At 42.5% G+C, this 18946-nt stretch overlaps 2 protein-coding genes across 8 annotated transcripts; one reads left to right on the forward strand and one right to left on the reverse strand.

Moving 5' to 3' along the window:
* Positions 1-562: 562 nt before the first annotated feature.
* DERL2 (derlin 2) lies at positions 563-13497 on the reverse strand. Of its 5 annotated transcripts, XM_025362867.1 has the most exons (8): positions 13088-13497; positions 12177-12242; positions 9384-9457; positions 7864-7957; positions 6915-7110; positions 6582-6672; positions 6300-6304; positions 563-1055 (listed from the first exon to the last, which is right to left on the reverse strand). In XM_025362867.1, exons 1-8 carry the CDS (start codon positions 13178-13180, stop codon positions 955-957), a joined length of 720 nt encoding a protein of 239 aa, XP_025218652.1. In that variant the 5' UTR covers positions 13181-13497; the 3' UTR covers positions 563-954. The 5 variants fall into 5 exon arrangements, with proteins under 5 accessions (XP_025218652.1, XP_025218651.1, XP_025218653.1 ...); XM_025362866.1 differs by lacking the exon at positions 6300-6304 and having other exon boundaries at positions 563-1060; XM_025362868.1 differs by lacking the exon at positions 6300-6304 and having other exon boundaries at positions 563-1060; positions 12177-12239; positions 13088-13195.
* MIS12 (MIS12, kinetochore complex component) lies at positions 13295-17808 on the forward strand. Of its 3 annotated transcripts, none has more exons than XM_025362873.1 (2): positions 13295-13438; positions 15845-17808. In XM_025362873.1, the coding sequence occupies exon 2, from the start codon at positions 15885-15887 to the stop codon at positions 16500-16502; it is 618 nt and encodes a 205-aa protein (XP_025218658.1). In that variant the 5' UTR covers positions 13295-13438; positions 15845-15884; the 3' UTR covers positions 16503-17808. The 3 variants fall into 3 exon arrangements, with proteins under 3 accessions (XP_025218658.1, XP_025218657.1, XP_025218659.1); XM_025362872.1 differs by having other exon boundaries at positions 13392-13702; XM_025362874.1 differs by lacking the exon at positions 13295-13438 and adding an exon at positions 15227-15615.
* Positions 17809-18946: the final 1138 nt, after the last annotated feature.

Below are 18946 nucleotides of genomic sequence, written 5' to 3' on the forward strand. Positions count from 1 at the left end.
ACTCCAGCCCGGGCTACAGAGCAAGACTCCGTCTCAAAAAAAAAAAAAAAAAAAAAAAAAAAAAAAAAAAAAAAATTTTTAATTAAAACTTTTTTAAAAAGAAAAGAAAAAAAAAAGTCCAATGAAAATCTTCCTAGTTTTCCAAAAATGTGGCCCTCAGCAATCTTTCCCTGGATACTTCTTAATGGAGAAATGTAAGCAAAGCAAATAAGATGCCACATTAGCTTACAGCTGACTTTCCTATAGCTGAATTCCTACTGCTACAAGAAACATCCTCCCTCCTTTTTTTCCACGTTGTCTGACAGTTTTGCAAAACCCAGATGGAAACAACCTATCCAGATGACAGAAATAAATCATCTTCCTGGTGAATCTTGCATTCTGAATTAGTAAGATGTACACAACCACAGCATGACAGCCACGTATTTCCAATCCTGAAATGAAATCCAGTTAAAAGTTGTGAAGACACAGAAGAACAGCTGTGTAAACTGTTCTGAGCTCAGATCTACGCAGGAGAGCTACAATACATTATCAGAATTTAAAAGATCACACACAAAAGCTTTAATACAGTGAGAGAAAAATGGAATTCAGTTTTATTTTGTCCTCTCTGAAACTTCCATTTACACCATGGCCTCATCTATCAAGAGGAAGAAAAGGCCCTGCCTTATACCATAAAAATCAAGTACTCATGTACTTGTTGGAGGTGGCAGGATACTTGTTTCTCCAGTTTTTTGGCTCTGAGAAATTACACTTTCAGTACCAGCGTAGTGAGGAACCACTGGCAAACTGTTGGAAATGTCTTCTGGATTAGTCAGTGTACCATTTCATAAAGTGCTTCTGGAGTTAAAATCTGCCAAGCTGTCAAAAGTGTCCACACTTTTGCAACAAAGGATAAAAGAATCCCAGTGGGTATCACTGAGTCCTTCCCAGCTGGGTCTCATTATTGGCACTGCTGCTTTAACCTCCAAGGCGCTGGCCCTCACCCCAGGCGAAGCCTCCTGGCCGTTCTTCAGGTAGTGGATTGTAATTTGGATCCTCATCTGGTGTATCAAAAATAGCTTTCCTAAAAGACAGGCAACAGATATAATTTGGTCCCAGAGTCATCTCAGGTCCAAAGTACTACAAGGTCAGTTCAGGTCCCACAGGGTTTCCACCCATAGGTAAACACTACACCCGCCTGCCAATTAAACAGTCAACGTATTGTAAGAGCATCTATAATTATTAACATTTACATTAGCTTTTATCTTTCACTGATTTTTACTAGAAAAGCAACCCAAATCATAATAATTATAGAGAAGGAGAAAACAAGAGATTAGCAAAATATCCTAAATTCCCAGAGGTAACTATTGTCAATGTTTCAGTTATTCTTTGGGAACTTTTACATTATGTAATTTTACAAAAGTTAGATCACACTACTTTTGTAAGCTGACTTTCACATATTTATCATTAATGTCTCCCCATAACCAAGGTATCACCCAAGTGTCCATCAACAGGTGAATGAACAAAATACAGTACATACATATTACAGAATTTTTTTTTTTTTTTTGAGATGGGGTCTTGCTCTGTTGCCCAGGCTGGAGTGCCGTGGTGTGATCTCGGCTCACTGCAACCTCTACCTCCTGGGTTCAAGCAATTCTCCTGCCTCAATCTCCCGAGTAGCTGGGATTACAGACACCCGCCACCATGCCCAACTATTTTTTGTATTTTTAGGAGGGACGAGGTTTCATCATGTTGGCCAGACTGGTCTCGAACTCCTGAACTCAGGTGATCTGCCCACCTCGGCGTCCCAAAATGCTGGGATTACAGGCATGAGCTACTGTACCTGGTCAACATGGTAAAACCCCGTCTCTACCAAAAATACAAAAATTAGCCTGGCACGGTGGCGCATGCCTGTAATCCCAGCTACTACTCAGGAGGCTGAGGCAGGAGAATCGCTTGAACCTGGGAGGAACAGGTTACAGTGAGCTGAGATTGCTCCATTGCACTCCAGCCTGGCAACAGAGCAAGACTGTCTCAAAAAAAAAAGGAAGGAAATTCAGACACATGGTACAACATAGATGAACCTTGAGGACTTTACACTAAATGAAATATGAAATAAGCCAGACAAAAAAGGACAAATATTGTATGATTCCACTTATGAGGTACATAGAGTAGTCAAATTCAGAGAAACAAAATAGAATGGTGGTGGCTGGGGTGGCGAGTTGTTTAATGAGTACAGAGTTGCAGTTCTGCAGGATGAAGAGAGTTCTATGGATGGTGGTGATGACAGCAAAATAGTATGAATATACTTAATGCCACTGAACATTTAAAATGAGTTAAGATGGTGAATTTTATGTTAGGTATTATTTTACTACAAAAGTTTTAAAAAATTCACAAGGTATCCCAAGAAAAATTACTGCAGAACATAGGAGGGGATAGTAAATGTCCAAAAGACTCTCTAAGTACTAGGATGTAGTAATTCAAAACCTCACTAAAGAAGGAACCATTAAAGCAGCATCCTCAATTTGCACTTATATTTCTACTTGTAATCCCCCACAGTAGATAAAATTAGAAATGTATTTGAGGCCGGGCGCGGTGGCTCACGCCTGTAATCCCAGCACTTTGGGAGGCCGAGGCGGGCGGATCACAAGGTCAGGAGATCGAGACCACGGTGAAACCCCGTCTGTACTAAAAATACAAAAAATTAGCCGGGCGCGGTTGTGGGCGCCTGTAGTCCCAGCTACTCGGGAGGCTGAGGCAGGAGAATGGCGTGAACCCGGGAGGCGGAGCTTGCAGTGAGCCGAGATTGCGCCACAGCACTCCAGCCTGGGCGACAGAGCGAGACTCTGTCTCAAAAAAAAAAAAAAAAAAAAAAAGAAATGTATTTGAAAACTTCTAATTTATACTGGAGTCAGAAAAACTATACTTCAAAATGAGTTTTTAAAATTCTTACGAATTAACAATAAAAACAAACCAACAGAAAAAATGGGCAAAGGGCTGAATAGGCAATTCAAAAAGGAAATCCATGTGGTCAATAAACGTGAGAATGTTTGCTCTCACAATAATCAAAGGAAAGTACATTAGAAACTGAGATCCCGGCCAGGCGTGGTGGCTCATGCCTGTAATCCCAGCACTTTGGGAGGCCGATCACCTGAGGTCAGGAGTTCAAGACCAGCCTGACCAACATGGCGAAACCCCATCTCTACTAGAAATACAAAATTAGCCGGGTGTCGTAGCGCATGCCTGTAATCCCAGCTACTCAGGAGGCTGATGCAGGAGAATCGCTTGAACCCAGGAGGCGAAGGTTGCAGTGAGCCCAGGCTGAGCCTCTGAACTCAAGCCTGGGCAACAGAGTGAGAATCCATAGCAATGACAACAAAAACAAAACTGAGACCCCTTCTACTGCCCAAACATTAGCAGGATGGGGGTGGGGGCACAGCCTGGTATAGGGAGTCAAGAGCCCCATCAGACCATGCACACATGGAGGTGGCCCGACGAGATGTTAGCCTGAGTAGGGTGGGGAGGCATCCCCGTAAGAGGGCAGCCTGGTCTGGGGAATCTGAGGGTGAGTGAGATGAGCAAGGCATCCATATGGGGGAGGTGGAGACTATCACAAAAGACTGGTTACATATGAGTGGTAATTAGGTAGGTAAAACATTAATCATAATAAGAATCAGGTTAGGACAGATGGAAAGGGCAGATGGAAAGCAGTGGTACATTCACACAACCAAATAATACTCAGCAATAAAAGGAACAAATTACCAATAAATACAAGAACACAGATGAGTCTCAAAAACATTATGTTGAATGAGAGAAGCCTTTTACCAAAGAGTACATGCATACTGTACGATTCTACTCATGAAGCTGCACAACATGAAAAACTAATCTACAGAGGAACAAAATCAGAATAGCAATTGCTTCTTGGGGGACAGGTGCAATGACTGACAAGGAAGGATATCAGGGAACGTTCTGATTGATGGTAATTTTCTGTCTTGATAGATACACAGAAGTGTGCATTTATAGAAACTCAGTTGACATACTCAAGATTTTGTTGCACATAAATACTGAACTCTAGTTACTGATATGCATACTCAAGTATACAAGGAATTAAGTATACATATAATGGCACATACATTTTGGATTGGAAAGCTAGATGTAGGGATAGGTGTGCAAAAAGAATAGGGAACTATTAATTACAGAATCTATGTGGTGGCTACATGAAGCTCACTCCAATTTTTTTCTGATTTCCTATAAGTTTGGAAATTTTCATAATAAAATACTGGAGGAAACAAATAGGAAAAAAGCTAGAACGAACCATGAGGTAGTACTAGAAATGGGAGTATAGTATAAACCCATGTTTTTAAAAATACATAGATCTCAAAATATACATTTGTATACATTATCATACATACATACATATAATTCCACTGCTCTGTTCACTGAGAGGATCTGGGAATAGCAACACTCCAATAGCAATGAGCACATCTAGCACCCAGATCTTGGCTTCTAAATACCATTCTCCACTTTAAAGGAACCAGGGCTCCTTGAAGAAACAGCTGATTCTAGGACTGGATCAAGGAGAGCACAGGATGAGCCTGGTATACCTTGTTGTGCCAGAAAACAATTGCAAAAAATAAAACAAAATAAAAAGTGGGCTGTAGTGGCTCACACCTGTAATCTCAGTGCTTTGGTAGGCCAAGAGACAGGAGGATCACCTGAGGACTGAAGTTTGAGACTAGTCTGGGCAACATAGAGAGACCTCGTCTCCACAAAAAAAAATATTTAAGAAAGAAAATAAGCAGAGGTTAGTGGTGTGCACCTGTAGTCCCAGCTACTCAGGAGGCTGAGGCGGGAAGATCACTTGAGCCCAGGGGTTTGAGTTAACAGTGTGCTATGATCATACCACTGCACTCCAGCCCGGACAATGGAGTGAGACCCTGTACTGCATATGTAATTTCCTGGAGGACTGAAATTGTTTCAAAACATTTTTTAAAAATCATAAACAATGAGACATCATCCTATAACTATTCAACTAGGAAAGGGTAAATGAAATGTCTCCCTTGTTTGATGAGGATGTGCAGAAATGAACAGTTATAAATGCTAGTTGAAATGTAAACTTGAACATCCATTCTGGAAGGCGTTTGGCAACAAAATAGCAATTCCACTTCTAGGAATTATCTTTTGAAAATAATCATGGATGTGTGCAGAGATTTAGCTACAAGGATATTCACCACTCCAATTATAGACGAGAAAACCAAGCACTAATGTCAATGTCCATCAATAAGGGATTAGTAAAATTATGCCATATCCATACCATGGAATATCACCTGTTATAATTTTATAACACTTTAGGATGGAAAAAACAATTCTGACATATTAAGTTTACAAGGTTACAAAAATTGTTTTTTGAGACAGGGTGCCACTCTGTCCCTCAGCCCAAAGTGCAGTGGTGCGATCTTGGCTCACTGCAGCCTCAACCCCTCTGGGCTCGAGCAATCCTTCCACCTCAACCTCTCAAGTAGCTGGGATTACAAGCATGTGCCACCATTTGCAGCTTTTGTAGAGATGGGGTTTTGCCACGTTGCCCAGGCTGGTCTCAAACTCCTGAGCTCAAGTGATCCATCTGCCTTCGCCTCTCAAAGTGCTGGGATTACAGGAATGTGTTATGTTTTCCAGGCTGGAATGCAGTGGCTATGTTAAAGGCCTGGCCCAAGAAGAGCAGTGGCTATTCACAGGCGCAGTCATAGTGCACTATGGCCTTGACTGGCTCAGCGTTTTTTAGAAAGTACAGACAGTAAAGACTGAAGAATACACACTGAAAAGTTAACAATGATAGCCACTGCTATACCCAAGTGTGGACAATTTCACTTTCTTCTTTTTGCTTAACTAGTCTACAACAAACATTTTATAACAAAAACTCACATTTTACTTCTCAATTGAGCCCTTTTTAATATGGCATCTCCCAAGGATACCACATTTCAGAGTAGAAAGAGGTCTCATAAATCAAAGTTCTACTGCACTCCAGCCTAGGTGACAGAACGAGACCCCATGTTTAAAAAAGAAAGAAAGAAAGAAAGAAAGAAATCAAAGTTCTACCTCAGGAAACTGAATTGCAAAACAGAAGGGACTTGCTCTATGGCTGGTCAGTGGGACAGCTACACCTGGTTTCCAGTCCAAAGCTATTTGCACTCTGCTTCACTTCTTATCTCAACCACCTGCTCGGCAGGCCACAAAGTCCACCATCAGAAACTTTCATCAGTTTTGCCCATTTTGCTACCTTACTTCACTAAACGTGGACAGTGGCTTTCATAAAACCAGCAGGCTCCTCCTGGAATAGGAAGTTCTAGTGGTCATCTGGAACAACGATTACCAGGTTACTCCCAAGATATCCTGAGCCTGTTAACCCTGCTCTTGCCACAACCCTGGCACTCTCTGCTCCTACCCAATCCAAGTGCTCTTCAACTGCAGCCAGACTGCTCAATCTGCAAATAGTTACTGACCTGAACTATGTGTACTAGGAGCTAGGGGAGCCGAAGAAAACACAGATCATGCCCTCTGTCCTGGTTTGCCTGTAAGAGTATGTAACCTGGTGTTAAAATACTCACAAAATAGATGGTGTTTTCAGAATTCTTATTCCACCAGGCTGATTGGGAAATACATCTTCCAAGAAAAAATAAATGTGTCCAACTGCAATACCTAGAGTCAAGCAGAAATAAAGGATGAGGGAGAGAATTAAAATTTAGATGGCAGGTAGACCTACCAACATAAATCGACTACATTTAGGATGAATGTCAACATAATTATTAAAAATTAATGAACTAATATTGTAGTATTTTACAATAGGTAATACATGAAGGCCAAACAGAATAAACATGCAAAATAGTGGTAAAATACTTTTACAGGTAAAATGACTTAAAAAATAGTGAGAAGAGCCTTACCCAAAAGGTCCACAATGATTGAGTTCCCCAACAACAAAGAAAAGCCCATGAGCACCCAGGGCAGAAAGGGGGCCTGGAAGTTGAGAAGGCCGAAGAAGTTCATGCGGACATAGGGGTTCCTTCGGCTCCACACGTAGACGAGCATTATTGTAAAGGCCTGGCCCAAGAAAACTAAGCTCACAAACAGACCAAAAAGCTAGCAAATGACATTAAGGAAAATATCAACATGAAAAGTTTAATAGGGAAGACTGAGCAGGAGAACTAAAGATTGTGTTCTAACAAAAGTTTGAATTGGAAAAGTCAAGTTGTTACATCTTTAGAACAGAAGGAAAAAAACCCAGAAAATAATTACCCAGAGCAATCAGGCAAAAATCTGCTTAGGCTAAATTATTGAGATTTACAGCTACTTCAAACAAATAATTCTGCTTTCGTGAAGTTCTTGCCTCTTTGGAAAATGTGTTAATTCTTCGTTCAATAATTATATTAAAGCTTGCTCACGATTAGCACCTTTACAGAGGTGAATAAAGCTAGCTGGAATAAAACCATCTTGTCGGACCGTACCATATCTAAGTCTATTGTATAGATGAAAATTCTTTTTCTGAAAAATAATTTATTGGTTTTGAAAGCCACCAAGTAAATGTCTTACCAACTTAGTTTAAAAGTGAAGTACGCCAAGCAGCAATGATATAACTGAGATGCTTAACAGGAACCCACCTGGGTTAAAAGTTCCTGTGACTTGCTCTTCCTGTCCGACTGCTAGGCTTGGAACTTGTCACAGAAAATGTGCTGTAAAATAAATGATAGCGCCCTGAAGCTAAGATCTGGAGATCTACTTTTATCTGTTTGTTCCGAATATCTAGAGAATTGTGGGAGACAGATGACAAGTTTTAGGAAGAGCCAGGGTGTTCTTCAACATTTTCCTGTAGGTTTTCTATTTGTTGAAGGATACGGTCATTAAGAATCCACCAAAAAGGAACATAAATACAAAGTCTGCTGTCCGACCTCGGAAAGAGCCTTCTTCTAGCATTCGACAGTAACGATATCTTAAGTTCCAAGTTAAGAAAATATTCAGCACACGAATATGAACAAAGTAAAAACTTAATGTTATCTTGTAAGTACACTTGGATTCCATATTATTTGTAAGAAGTCAAGTCTTCATTTGTGTAAGAATGTTTGAGTGGTAATGTGATTACTCTTTTACCAAGCATTTTAGAAAAGGTCAAGACCAGCATCATTTTTAACAAACTGTCCCTGGCTGGGAACTAATACAGATGACACACAGACCACAGACATGCTTTCAGTCCCCTATCCTTTTTTTTTTTTTTTCCTTTCGAGACAGAGTCTCGCTCTGTCATCCAGGCAGGAGTGCAATGGCACAATCTCGGCTCACTGCAAGCTCTGCCTGCCAGATTCAAGCGATTCTCCTGCCTCAGCCTCCTGAGTAGCTGGGATTACAGTTGTGCACCACCACACCAGGCTAATTTTTGTAGTACAGAGCGGGTTTCACCACGTTGACCAGGCTGGTCTCAAACTCCTGACCTCGTGATCCACCCACCTTGGCCTCCCCAGGTGCTGGGATTACAGGTGTGAGCCACCACACCCGGCCCTCCAGTCCCCTACTAAACCTTTAAAAATCTGTATTGTCTTTCCTGTGCTCAGCCACACCTTAATCTGCACCATCTTTGCTTCTCCACGTCCTAACTTGGAAGAAATCCGCAGCAAGAAGCCTTGTGTGCTAAACTACTTTTCCAGGCCTGGCAGGTTGAGCACCTCAGTCAATAAAGATGAATCATGAGGAGAAAAAACTTTACTGGAAACTTCTCAGAACGATATACCACACAGGACTTAAAATGGATTCCTGCCATCCTCGGGAAGGAATGCAGCTGCAGATGAGCTGAACTGTAACTCCCTCTTCATACAGAGGGCAGGGGTGGAGGAGGAATGCCCCGCTCTGTGGCCCCAATTGCCACTGGATCAGAGCTGGGGTCTTCCTTTCAACAAACCGGAACTTGACAAGCCCAGCAGACACAATCACTGTCTTTCAGCCAGTAGTTCCAGCAACCACGACCCAAGGAGATCTCAAGTTTCCACTCCTCATGAACCCACTCCAAAACTTATGCCCAAATTCTGCTAAATTATCATTGTATTCAGGTTGTTTTACCGCTTTGTACCTGTTGGTGTTACTGTGGAGGTATGCCTCAAATCAATTCTCCCCTCCCTTGATCAGATTTGTAAGTAACAAAAAAGCAGAGCTGCTATCTTTTTATGGTTAAAACCTCCCATTTGAACAGTGACCTACAAACATTTTCAAAACATTACTACCTAACCAACTACTTTATGTACCACCGACCCAGAAATTACAGCTAAGATGGTACCAAAAACAAATAACAGGATTAAAAGTTTCAACTTAATTTTTTTACTTCCTAAGAAAACAAAGTTTTGATGCTGACCCCATTTAATAAAGGATACAGAAAAATCATGTTAAATAAAAAATTGAATCCGACTGGCCCAAAAAATAAGAAATTGGTGATTAATCTCCATATCTGTTAAAAAAAAATCAAGAGAAAGATGTATTAAGTAAAATAAATTACCAGGAAACAGTTCCATATTAATACAAAAGATACATCCTATGACTGCGATGGTTGAGAAGCCTTGGACAGAGTGATATTCTGTTCTGAAACAAAAACAGGGGCACATAATCTGATGTTAGATTTTTTTTTTGCTGCTTTTAGTTCAAAGTCTGAAAGACATCATTGTGACTGTGACATTTATAATAATAGGACAGAAAATTTTAAATTGTGATCATCTTATCGAGAAAGTTTGGTAGGAAGGCTAGGTTAATTTGCCGAACAGAAAACAGTGCTTTCGTGTGTAGTATCATCATATAATAAATAGAACTGACATACCAGAGAAAAACTTCAGGGTCTAATATAAATTGCTGAGAAATGTTTACATCAGGCAGTCAGAAACATCAAAAAGAAAGCAAAATTCTTTTTTTTTTTTAATTAAAACTTAAAAAAAAAAAAATAGAGACAGGTTCTCACTATGTTGCCCAGGCTGACCCAAACTCCTGGCCTCAAGGGATCATCCACCTCAGCCTCCGAAAGTGCTAGGATTAGAGGCCTGAGCCACTGCATCTGGCCAGAAGGGAAAATTCTAAGGCAAATACCCAAGTTCTAATCTGAACAAACGGCCAACTCCCTGTAAGAACTAATGCTCTAATAATTACAGTCTACTTGGGAGATACAAGAACACTCATTTTCTTTTTCCTTTTTTTTTTGAGACAGAGTCTCACTGTCGCCCAGGCTGGAGTACAGTGGCACAATCGCAGCTCACTGCCTCCCAGGTTCAAGCAATTCTCCTGCCTTAGCCTCCCAAGTAGCTGAGATTACAGGTGTGCACCACCACACCAGACTAATATTTTTATTTTTAGTAGAGGCAGGGTTTCATCATGTTGGCCAGGCTGGTCTCAAACTCCTGACCTCAAATGATCCACCCACCTCAGCCTCCCAAAGTGCTGGGATTACAGGCGTGAGCCACTGCGCCCGGCCAAACACTCATTTTCCTGTTGGAAACCCTGATACACCCTTCCCTACCCAACCTCTCCACACCCACAGTAACCACTCACAATGGTAGAGTGCTTAACATTTTAAAATGTCTACTATCTGTTGTGATCCTGTGAGACAAGCAAGTTAATTCACACATAGGAAACTAAAAGACTAAAAGTTGAATAACTAGCTGATACTAGTTATTCAGCTAAAAGTTGAACTACTAGCTGAACACTAGTTATTCAGCTGAAAGTTGAACTTTTAAATGTCCTGACCAAGGACCCGCAGGAGTAGATGGAGACTGATGGCAAATCTCAAAGTCCTGAGTCCAAATGTCATCAAGAGTTTAACAGTTTAACCCCAGGCAGAGTAAAACCAAGCAAGCCAAGTAGGAAGCAAGACTTACTTGGACGGAACTACAGCTCCCTGTGAGTATCGTGGGAACACAGTGACAAGAGATGACAGGACTACTTTACAAATCACTAAATTCTTGAGAATTGGTAACTATTAAAGTTGGAACAATTCAGTTCTACATATTAATTATCCAGATTTTAGAGTCCTCATCCTAGTGAGGAGACAAGCATACACATAACTGCAAAGTAAAGGTGAGAGATGCTCTAAAACAAAGGAGGATGAGTACATAAAGGTTACACAAAAGCTGCGTTTTGAAAGGCAAGCCAGAGTTCGATGGGTATAAAGTGAATGAAACACATTTGAGACAGAGGGAACAGCATGTGTAGAGGCACAATTATTGGCTTTTGGGTCTCTCCCCTACTCCAACTACGGTCTGTAAGATCATCTTGGAACAGAAAAATCCATGTTTCTTTTAGCATTTTGAGACAGAGTTTCGCTCTTGTCTCAGAGGCTGGCATAATCTCGGCTCATTGCAACCTCCGCCTCCCGGGTTCAAGTGATTCTCCTGCCTCAGCCTCCCCAGTAGCTAGGATTACAGGCATGTGTCATCACGCCCGGCTAATTTTTGTATTTTTAGTAGAGACAGGGCTTTACCATGTTGGCCAGGCTGGTCTCGAACTCCTGACCTCAGGTGATCTGCCTGCCTCAGCCTCCCAAAGTGCTGGGATTACAGGCGTGAGCCACTGCGCCCAGCCTCTTTTGACATTTTAATCACCGGAAAGGACCATCTCCCACTGTAATCTAATAAACCACCATGTAGCTTTAGATGTTTGGAATTTTGTTAGTATGATCTGATCACTGGAAGACAGATCACAATTTAAAAGCACTAACAGAATTGAGTTTCTGGACCATCATGATAACACCAAGGTGGTGGGCGTGCCTAGGTGGTGAATGGACAAAATAAGGCCATCCCTGCAGAGACAACCCCTAAGCAGCTAGCTGGTCACTCTCCTCTCATACTACAACATTAAGTCTAAACCAGTGATTTCCGAATACAGGAACTGGACACATCAAAACGATGCAGGGCACTTTAAAAATGAAACACAGATTTTAATTCCTACCCTTGCAAATTCTGATTTGGTACTTGTTGAGGAGCTTGGGAATCTCTTCAAAGTTCCCTAAGGGATTCTCAAGTCCAACCAGGCTGCAGAATCACTGCTTTACATCCTGACAAGACAACTTATAATCAAAGGTCCCCCACGGGGTTCTTTTTTAGGATAGTGTACAACGGGATTTGCTACTAAACAGTAAGTAAAAGAAGAAACTGAAGCATTAATCACTATTGTGATGAACCACTTACTTGAAAGTGTTTAAAGATTAATTCAGGATTGAAGTACAACTGAAAAGGTGTGATCAATTCCAACTGCTGAAATAGAAAAAGAGCTTCTTAAAGCAAATCAACCAAGAAACAAAATTTCATCATTACAACAAAGGATTAGTAGGTCTAGCAATTTCCAACTCTCGGTCAATTACTGATTTTCTTTAAGCCTTTCTTCTTAGGCCAGAGGAAGAGGTTGGTAAAGAATTCTCTAGAATTGGTAGAATTCTTTGTATCCTCAATACCTAACACAAAAAAGTTTATGTTGCAATAGTTGAGGCTGACATGAAGAAATGAGGCAGACAGGTGGTGATATTTTAGACACAGGACAAATAAAAACAGCTGCTATGAATCTACCCACCACATGGGCACCACCTGAAACAGCCGTGTGAAACAACAAAACTCACTTGAAATAACGGAGACTCGAGACCCTGCCACCGTTAGGGCTGGGTACCTCCAGCTAGCCCTTTGTTACCCAGAGACCCTCTTTATTATAAGCCACTCCCCCCTGGACAGTTTCCACCTTGCTTTCCTCATTCCTGTTTCTTCATAAAACGGACCTTCCTCTCACTAGTCACCACGGTACCACCTGGCCATTGGCAGAGCTCTCGGACACATTTCTCGGGTGGGAGGCTCCCGCAACCCTAACCCGGTATAGGTCCGGCCCTCATCTCTTAGAAACTGACCTGACCCCCCCATGAAGCAGCACTCCCTTCTCAGGTCACTGGATAAGCATTCTCGGCGCCAACTCGAACCCCAGAGTAATCCCTGTACGTCTCCACCCATCCCTGGGACCAGCCCCTCTGGGCCTCCCCGAAGCCCAAACCCCAGTTTCCTGAAGACCCAGTCATATCCAGCCCAGATAATGAGAAGGTGGCACTGCAGCTGCTCACCACGGCGGCGGTGGTGAGGACGCAGGCCGTGGTGTAGGCGCGGCTGACCGGTGGGATCTGCAGGTACTCCAGCCGCAAGCTCTGGTACGCCATCTTCCCCACCGTCGCCTGCCCCCCTCACTTCCCCTTCCGCCAGCAGGCCCCGGCGGCTGGGCGGGACAAAGGCCTCCCCCGCGCCCGCTTTAGGGTTCCGTCGGCTGCCCAATCAACGCCAAGCAATCGATCAGCCGCCAATCCGTAGAGACTTAAGGAAGGCACATCCGCCAATCACGAGTTGCGTCGCCACCGCCCCCCCCAGCGCTCCATCTCCCCATCCTGGCTTCTCCACCAGCCAACGTCCGGGAAAAGCGAGTAAGTACAGGTTCCTTCTGCCAATCCCCGCCGGCCACAGCTAACTTTCCCGCCCGGCCCCTTTCTGTCATAATTGAGGTGTCCCCAACCAGCCAATCAGGAACGCGAGAGTATCCCGCGTTTACTTTCGCTCGCCGAGGCGCGTATCAGTCGGAATTTTGGGGAGCCAACCGCGCCGTCTGTCCCTGGCAAGCCAGCGGCGGTTTAAAGGAGGTGGCGGGAAGCCTGTGTGTGCTCGAATTCGTGACCCTCATGGTCGCTCCGGTAAGTACTGCGGGGCAGCATTTTCTCTGAGGAGAAGCGGGGACGGACAAGACTGGCTTAGGCGGCATCGCGAGGGAGCGCGGCAGCCCGTGGGTCGGCCTTACAGCGGGCTCCAACCTGAAGGTCCCAACATGCAGCGCGGGCTCGGGGCCCGACGGATGCCGGGAGCCGGCCGGAAGTTCCGGCGCTCTGGCTTCTGGGTCCTGTCCAGCGCGATCGCCGGGTCTTCGCTTAACTCACTGAGATGGCCTGGGCACCTCTGCGTTGAATCGGCAAATACTGATCAAGCCACATTTATTCTGCCTTCAGGAACTCTTTAAGTCTAGCAGAGAAGATGAGGCGGTAGAAGTTTATCAGCCAGTGCCCGAAGAGAGGTCCTGATGGGAATTCAAAGGAAGGAGTTAATCAAGGAAGTGTATTTTTTGTTGTTAGAGATGGCGCACATCTGTAATCCCAGCTACGTGGGAGGCTGAGCTAAGAGGATCACTTGAACTTAGGAGGCCGAGGTTGTAGTGAGCCAACATCATACCACTGCACTCCAACCTGGGCGAGAGAGTGAGACTTTGTCTCAAAAAACAAAAACAAAAATAACAACAACAAGAAAATTAGCCAGGCATGGTGGCCTGCACCTGTAGTTCTGGCTACTTGGGAGGCTGAGGTGGGAGGATTGCTTGGACCCGGGAGGTTGAGGCTGCAGTGATCCATGATCGTGCCACTGCACTCCGGCCTGGGTGACAGAGCCAGAACACGTCTCACAAAAAAAAAACAAAAAACAAAAACAAAAAAACCACAGAAATCCTACCTTACATATACGGCCAAACAGTTATAACCACTCTATATTTAGCCATTACAAACGTAAATTTTTATTTTATTTTATTTTATTTTTTGAGACGGAGTCTCACTCTGTTGCCCAGGCTGGGGTGTAGGGGCACGATCTCGACTCACTGCAACCTCCGCCTCGGGTTCCAGTGATTCTCCTGGCTCAGCCTCCCGAGTAGCTGGGATCACAAGTGCCCACCACCACGCCTGGCTAATTTTTGTATTTCTGGTAGAGATAGGGTTTTGCTATGTTGGCCAGGCTGGTCTTGAACTCCTGACTTCAGGTGATCTGTCCATCTCGGCCTCCTAAAGTGGTGAGACTACAGGCATGAGCTATCGTGCTCGGCCTACAAACATAAATTCTTAAGATTAGCTGCATCTTCCCATAAGAAGATTTGACTGTACTGCTTATTGCAAATTATTTCATAAAGTGCATTCTAAATTCACCTGATAATTGAAGTAGCAGTTTGTTTTAGCTAATTGCCTTTATCTGAATAATAAAACTTCTCTTATTTCTATGACAAGCATATCATTTCATCTCAGAAAAAGATGCCTAAGTTGAATTCCCACAATGGCAAGGAGATAGGGGTTTATTTTCCTAGATGTTTATATTTGAGAGGAATTGCTTGCAGACCCTTGAAAAAACATGTCAGGGTTATAAAGCTGACAAGGGACTTACTCATCTTCTAATTGGGGTTTTTTCATATGGCTTGGCTGGAGAACAAGCAAATTGAGGACATCGGCAATGAAGTGATCAAAATGATAGATCATGAGGCCTTAAATGAATAAGGAAAGAAAAGTGGGAGAGGCTGAGAACAGAAAGAGAGGGTGGAGGGGCTGTAAGTCTTGAAGATTAGGGTGTAATATGAGTATATAAGAATTGGAAGAATTTTATAGGAGGTGGTAGTCAAAAAGTAGAAGCAGTTTGGAAGAGTGGTTACAAATATCAAGAGCCAGGTGGCTAAAAGGTGGAGCTATAGGTCATTGAAGCTCAAGAAACTGAATCTCTAGGGCATTGGTTAAGTCATCTGTCTAGACTTCAAAGTTGTCTAGGATGGTAATTCAGAAGACTGTGATCTGTGCCAAAGTCACAGGTAAGGGAAGTGAACAATGAGGAGGGGAAAAGGGAGAGTATAGGCTGATGGAAGGAGCCTCAGAGAGGCAAGAGTTTATATTCTGTTGTGGAAGTGGCATCAGGTATAAAGGAAAACAAACTCCTTATTTTTTATTTATTTGCTGCTTTGTTTGCTCTCTGTAATGTGATTTGTTATCCTGCAGAAGATTTTTTTTTCCAAATGAATTATTTCCTTTTTACATTTGCAGGTTTTTCACACCTGAAAATAACATAGCAAAATAAGCCAAGATGTCTGTGGATCCAATGACCTATGAGGCCCAGTTCTTTGGCTTCACGCCACAAACATGTATGCTTCGGATCTACATTGCATTTCAAGACTACCTATTTGAAGTGATGCAGGCCGTTGAACAGGTTATTCTGAAGAAGCTGGATGGCATCCCAGACTGTGATATTAGCCCAGTGCAGATTCGCAAATGCACAGAGAAGTTTCTTTGCTTCATGAAAGGACATTTTGATAACCTTTTTAGCAAAATGGAGCAACTGTTTTTGCAGCTGATTTTATGTATTCCCTCAAACATCTTGCTTCCTGAAGATAAATGTAAGGAGACACCTTATAGTGAGGAAGATTTTCAGCATCTCCAGAAAGAAATTGAACAGTTACAGGAGAAGTACAAGACTGAATTATGTACTAAGCAGGCCCTTCTTGCAGAATTAGAAGAGCAAAAAATTGTTCAGGGCAAACTCAAACAGACGTTGACTTTCTTTGATGAGCTTCAAAATGTTGGCAGAGATCATGGGACTAGTGATTTTAGGGAGAGTTTAGTGTCCCTGGTTCAGAACTCCAGAAAACTACAGAACATTAGAGACGGTGTGGAAAAGGAATCGAAACGACTGAAAATATCTTAATTGCTCAGTAGTCAAAAGGAGGAGCCTGTCAAAAAGTAGAATCATAAGGAATTTATACCAATGACTGTTCAAGCCAACCATACTTTTTATTAGATTTGCTTTGTCAACTCTTTCTTGTATTCTGTGTCTTCTTCTTTTTTGGTCCACTTTCCTGAGGTATGTGTGTACTTCTTTGAACTAGGCTGCAGCATCTGTTCCTTAGAGTCTTCTAATACGTGGGAAGGGATCAAACGAAGAAGCCATGGCCAGTTAAAGATATTTGCAGAGTTGTACCTTGGTCATAAGTCCTTTGTGACCTTGATGATTTTGACTTACTCTTTGGATGAGACCAGATGAGAAAAGGATTAAACGAGTGACTCCTTTAGTAGTAGTAGTATTTTTGAGGCAAGGTTCCCTTCTATCACCCAGGTTATAGTAGAGTTCAGTGGCACAGTCTTGGCTCACTGCAACCTCTGTGTCCCAGGCTCAAGTGATCCTCCTGCCTCAGCCTCCCAAGTAGCTAGGACCACAGGTGCGTGTCACCATGCTTTGCTAATTTTTTTGCAGAAACGAGGCCTCACTATATTGCCCAGGCTGAGTGACTTTCTTATTAACCAGTCATTACACTGCGGGACAGCCAACATAGAGTACTTGCTCTCACCCTGTACATTTTCTTACATCAGGGAGTCAATATGTAGTGGAAAGAAGCATGTAGCAAAAAAGACAACCTTGGTCTTTAATAAAAAAGAAATTGGTTTATTTCCAAAATAAATCTCCTGACAAAAATCCTGGTGATGTTAAGCAATGACTGTCTTAGAGTCCAGCCGGAAAAGACCTTACACAAAAAAAGAGAACCCACTGGAATAGAGAAGGAAGCATGTAGCATACTCAGTAGTGAAATTTAATTTTACTGTTATGTATCCATGCCAATTTGTTTTCATACTTCAGTTGGTTTTGGAATCTGCTTTGTACCTAATATTTAATTATTTATTCATACAAGCATCAAATATTTCATTCCCTCAGTGGGAAATTTGTGTTTAAACTCAATGGAATCTAATATTTCTTTATGTCATTAGTCCCTGTAAAATGTTAGGTCACCCAAGGAAAGGGGAGAAATAGCAATGGTTGCTCCTAAGGTGTTGCTTGCCCTCCGTGTCTTCCTAAAGAGCAGAACTTGGAGTTTCTCCTTTATGTAGAGAAGAAGTAACTTTGGATGTATTTGCAATGAAATATTCATAGATACTGAAAGCTTGTGTTTACATGAAATATGTTTATTATCAAGAAGTCCTTTTTCCAATTCTGTACATTAAATATATGTGTTTTAAAAGGTTTGGTTTTTATTTTTTGCTGTCTATAATGCCATGGTATATTTCTTTCCAGTATGACTTTTTACTCATTTGAAAACACTGTCCGTTTCACATTTGCAGCTTATTCAAAATCTGTAGTGGGTTGAACAGTGATCCCTCAAAAGATAGGTCCATGTCCTAATTCCTGGAACCTGTGAATGTTGCCTTATTCAGAAAAGGAGACTTTGCAGGTATAATTAAGGATATGGAGATAAGGAGATCATCCTACATTATTTGGATGGACCCTAAATCCAGTGAAAAGTGTCCTTATAAGAGAAAGGCAGAGGGAGATTTCAGACAAAAGGAGGAGGTATCACGACCTCAAAGGCAGGTTGGGGCCAGGCACAGTGGCTCACACCTGTAATCCCAGCACTTTGGAAGGCCTAGGTGGTCAGATCACTTGAGGTTCAGGAGTTCAAGACCAGCCTGGCCAGCATGGTGAAACCCTGTCTCTACCAAAAATAAAAAATTAGCCAGGTGTAGTAGTGCATGCCTGTAATCCCAGCTACTCAGGAGCCTGAGGCAGGAGAATTGCTTGAACCCGGGAGGCGGAGGTTGCAGTGAGCGGAGATATCACCACTGCACTCCAGCCTGGTAACAAAGCAAGACTCCATCTCAAAAAAAAAAAAAAAAAGTTTGGAGTAATGCAGCCCCCACAAGCTGGAAGAGGCAAAGAAGAGATTCTCCCTTAGAGCCAACAGGTGGATTGCATTTCTGGCTTCCGGAACTGTGAGAGAAATGTATTTCTGTTGTTTTAAGTCATCAGTTTGTTACAGCAGTCACAGGAAACGATATACCTATTAGCAGACATGTTAGTGAAATCAGAATATTGAGATGTTCATGAAGATATAAACTGTCTATTAAGGAAACAACTGCTGAGGCCTTGTCCTTATTACATGCAGTAATATGGTTCATCTTAATACAGTTAAGTATGGTCATGACCTGGATAGAAGGGTGAAATCCAGTGTTTGAACTCAGGGGTCCATTTCGTGTTGAGTACATGCTTAATAACTGCTGGACATTACTGTTGCTGTTTGTCATGGTGGTGTCTCTGCAGAAATAATATAGTTGGCCCTATCGTCCTCCAATAAGTAAATTCTCCCTTCAGAAATTTACAAA

Source organism: Theropithecus gelada, chromosome 16 (assembly GCF_003255815.1).
Source record: "Theropithecus gelada isolate Dixy chromosome 16, Tgel_1.0, whole genome shotgun sequence".
Taxonomy (NCBI): Eukaryota; Metazoa; Chordata; class Mammalia; order Primates; family Cercopithecidae; genus Theropithecus; species Theropithecus gelada.